This window comes from Mycetomoellerius zeteki, unplaced genomic scaffold, assembly GCF_001594055.1.
Source record: "Mycetomoellerius zeteki isolate Tzet28-1 unplaced genomic scaffold, Tzet1.0 scaffold134, whole genome shotgun sequence".
NCBI lineage: Eukaryota > Metazoa > Arthropoda > Insecta > Hymenoptera > Formicidae > Mycetomoellerius > Mycetomoellerius zeteki.
In genome coordinates this window covers 16,334-20,041 of record NW_017256276.1, presented here as the reverse complement: position 1 = coordinate 20,041, position 3,708 = coordinate 16,334, and the positions used below count along the sequence as shown (strand labels likewise).

Below are 3,708 nucleotides of genomic sequence, written 5' to 3'. Positions count from 1 at the left end.
GTGTGTGTGTGTGTGCGTGCGTGCGTGCGCGCGTGCGTGCGTGCGTGTGTGTGTGTGACATCTCGGAATAATATCAGCAGTTTAGTCGAATTTGGTGTATCGAGCTCGCTCTATATTTGAATAATAATTTTGCGTACATCCTTTTGAAAGAGATCTTGGATACAGGTATAGAACAACTTTATATACATATAATTTAATGATAGACAATAAATGATTAAAAGAATATTTTCCCTTTTTTTTTTAAATAGAACTTGGGAATTTTGCGTCACATAGGATCAATTATAAAAGAATTTTCATATAGAAGATCATTGCGAGAGACAATTTTAGAGAGAATGTTAAGTGGGTGCTGCAATTAATTTATGTAATTTTAATTCTAACGACGAATTAACCGATATTTATAAGAACAAGCGGCTTAAAAATTTGTACACAACTTCCCAGTTTATATTTTTGTTTATACTGAAGAAGGCCTGATTGAGGCCGAAACGTTTATATTTTATCTCATATTGTAGTTTATTAAATATAATTATAATTTCGCTACTAAGATCTTGCGTTGTGGTGTATGCCCTTTAATTCATTGCCCTTTTATATCATTTTTATTAGTAACCACTTAAAAAATTGTTTGTTGAATATTAAATATTATGATTGTACAATTATTGGAACGTACCATACGATACTTGCATAGGTTCTTTTTTTATTGCTGCATTGTACTAGAACTTTCTCTCTTTCTCGCTTTCCCTAAATTTCAAACACATCTAGATATGTCACTTTAAATACAAAAAATGTATACTAGTTCACGTCTTTAAAAAAACAGACTTTATATGTAAAGAAGTTTGCGCGCGCGTGTGCAATATATATATATATATACACTTTTTGTATTTAAAGTGACATATCTAGATGTGTTTGAAATTTAGGGAAAGCGAGAAATAAATTTTGCAATATATATATAATTATATGCATACAGCTATTAATTTCTTATTTTGTTTATTTTTATTCCTTTTTCTTTTTTTATTCGCTTTATCTCTCTTTATAACATTTTACTGTAATAAGTATTTTTTTCTGATGAATTTCTTTTGTACTTAATGTTTTTTTATACGACACGCATATTAAAGGTGTTCTCGCAAATTGCACTTATGTTAGTATCGCGTGAGCGCCTTTGGCCATCTTCGAATCTGATTGCAACTTTCCATAAATATTGAGATTACAATTATAGCAGTAAGATTAGATCTTTCCACAACGATTTGTATTCATAATATAAACTTTATATATGACACATACTTTGCAGAGATTGTGATTATTCAGAATTTTTTAATTAAATGGTATATTATTATATGTGTGATCTTATATTCTTCCATATTGAAAAGTTGTTTGTATATAATAAATAATTGATTCATTAAGAAACAAAACTTTGTTTTCATAGAATAAACAGAACATTTACAAAATAGAAATTTTGTTTAAATAGAATAAAGTGCCAAATATTTAATTAGATATTACTTGCAAAATTATTGGGTTGGCAAGAAAGTAATTGCGGTTTTTACTGGTACATGGTGTTGATTGAAGTTTTTGGTACTTTGACGTTTCGAAGTGTCAAAGTTATATTTGTTTGATAGCTGGTACTTTAGTCTTCATTCAGTAAAAAAATTACATCGATCGAACATTTAGTTTTTGTTCAGCAATTGTTTAAACGTGGAGTGTAAAAATGAGCATTTTCGTCATGTTTTGCTTTTTTGTTTCCGAATGAAAGCATCTGAAGCTCATAAGGAGTTACATGCTGTGTATGATGATGTAGCCTTAAAAGAACGACAGTGTCAAAATTGGTTTGCCAAATTCCGTTCTGGAGATTTTTCACTCAAAGATAACCAACGTTCCGGACCTACTGATGTTGATGATGACCAAATCAAAGCCATAATTGATCGTCGTATAAGTGTGCGGGAGATAGCAGAGAGGTTAAATGTATCACACACAATAATTGAAAATCACTTGAAATGTTTTGGAGTCGTTAAGAAACTCGATATTTGAATTCCTCATGAATTGAAAGAAATTCACTTAACACAACGAATCAACATTTGCGATTTGCATCTCAAACACAATAAAATCGATCCTTTCTTGAAGCAAATTATTACGGGTGATGAAAAATGGATCGTCTATAATAACACCAATCAAAAATCATCATGGTCTAAGCCTAATGAACCAGCACAAACCTCATCGAAAGCTGAACTGCATCAAAAAAAGATAATGCTATCAATTTGAGATTTCAAAGGTGTTGTGTATTTTGAGCTGCTTCTAAGGAACCAAACGATTAATTCAGATGTCTACTGCCAACAACTAATGAAACTGGAGGAAGCAATTAAAGAAAAACGGCCAGAGTTAGCGAATCGCAAAGGAATCGTCTTTCATCATGACAATGCAAGACCACACACATCTTTGGCCACGCGGCAAAAATTATTGGAGCTTGGTTGGGATGTGTTGCTACACTCGCCATACTCACCTGATCTTGCACCCTCGGACTACCATTTATTTCGATCATTGCAAAACTCTTTGAATGGGAAAACTTTCACCAATGATGATAATGTCAAATTGTACTTAGTTAGGTTTTTTGCCGATAAGGATCAGAAATTTTATGAACAAGGCATTATGAAGCTGCCAGAAAAATGACAAAAGATCATTAATAATAATGGACAATATATCACTGAACAAAGTTATTTCGTTATACAAAAAAATTGGCTTCAAGCTTTTTTTTAAAAAAAAAAACGTAATTACACACACTTTCTTGCCAACCCAATAATTAAGTTGGTTGTAAATGATGGAAAACAAGTTGCTTTTATTTTATGGAATTATGATCGTGCATACATACAGAGAAACTTGTATAATAAAGGATATATTTTCCAAGTTTCATGCATAGCACTATAGAAAAACTGAAAAACATTCAATATGAGTTGTATGGCAATAGATTTTTTCTCTCTTTATCTCTCTTTCTTATGCTTCTTCTTTTTTCTTCTTTTGTTCTTCCTTCTTCTCCTTCTCTTCCCTGTTTTTCTCTCGACCAGTGGACGAAAATTTTCAGCACCCTAGTGGTCAATTTCCCACTCAGACGGAATCATTAGTCTACTGCTATAGTACAGAATACTCGCATTTCCTCGCACGCATACGATGAGAAAAGTACACTCACATGAGTAGAATCAAGTGTACTTGCGATCAACAACCGGAAAATATTTATACCTAAGACATAATTTTTAGTCATGAAAGGTCTAATTACTAATATTACAATAATTTGTAGTTAACAAGTCCTATATATACTACGTGAAGAAACAGATTGAACAAAATTATTAATCATTGTTTTAGAAATAAATGTTAAGAATTTAAATTATATAACTCTTAAAAAATGATTTGACAATTTAATTTTTTTGTAAGAATACATGATATGAAGCACAATGTATGTTTAATGCGAGCATGCGAAGAAGTAAGCGAATGTCCGTCTAAATATGAGATTCGCATAGCGATATAACCGTGAAAGAATTTTAACTTTCCAAGAAAAAAGCGGGAAGCGATAAAGAAAGAAACATGCAGAGTGATGGAAAAAAAAGATTGGGTCATTTAAACCGAGATACCGGGACATTAATCACAGTTACTATCGAATAATTAATTATTACTATCTAAGACTAGTCACACACAATGGCTATACGTTTACATTGTGCGCTTAGTCTGCGGCCT

At 31.7% G+C, this 3,708-nt stretch overlaps 1 protein-coding gene across 1 annotated transcript in view; it reads right to left on the bottom strand.

Annotated features, from left to right (window-relative positions):
- LOC108731514 (sericin-1-like) overlaps positions 1–1,543 on the bottom strand; it is a 10,537-nt gene extending 8,994 nt beyond the window's left edge. The window contains exon 1 of the mRNA XM_018461867.1: positions 1,536–1,543. Coding sequence (XP_018317369.1) covers positions 1,536–1,543 — 8 coding nt within the window. The remainder of the gene's footprint in view (positions 1–1,535) is intronic.
- Between the last annotated feature and the right edge of the window lie 2,165 nt (positions 1,544–3,708).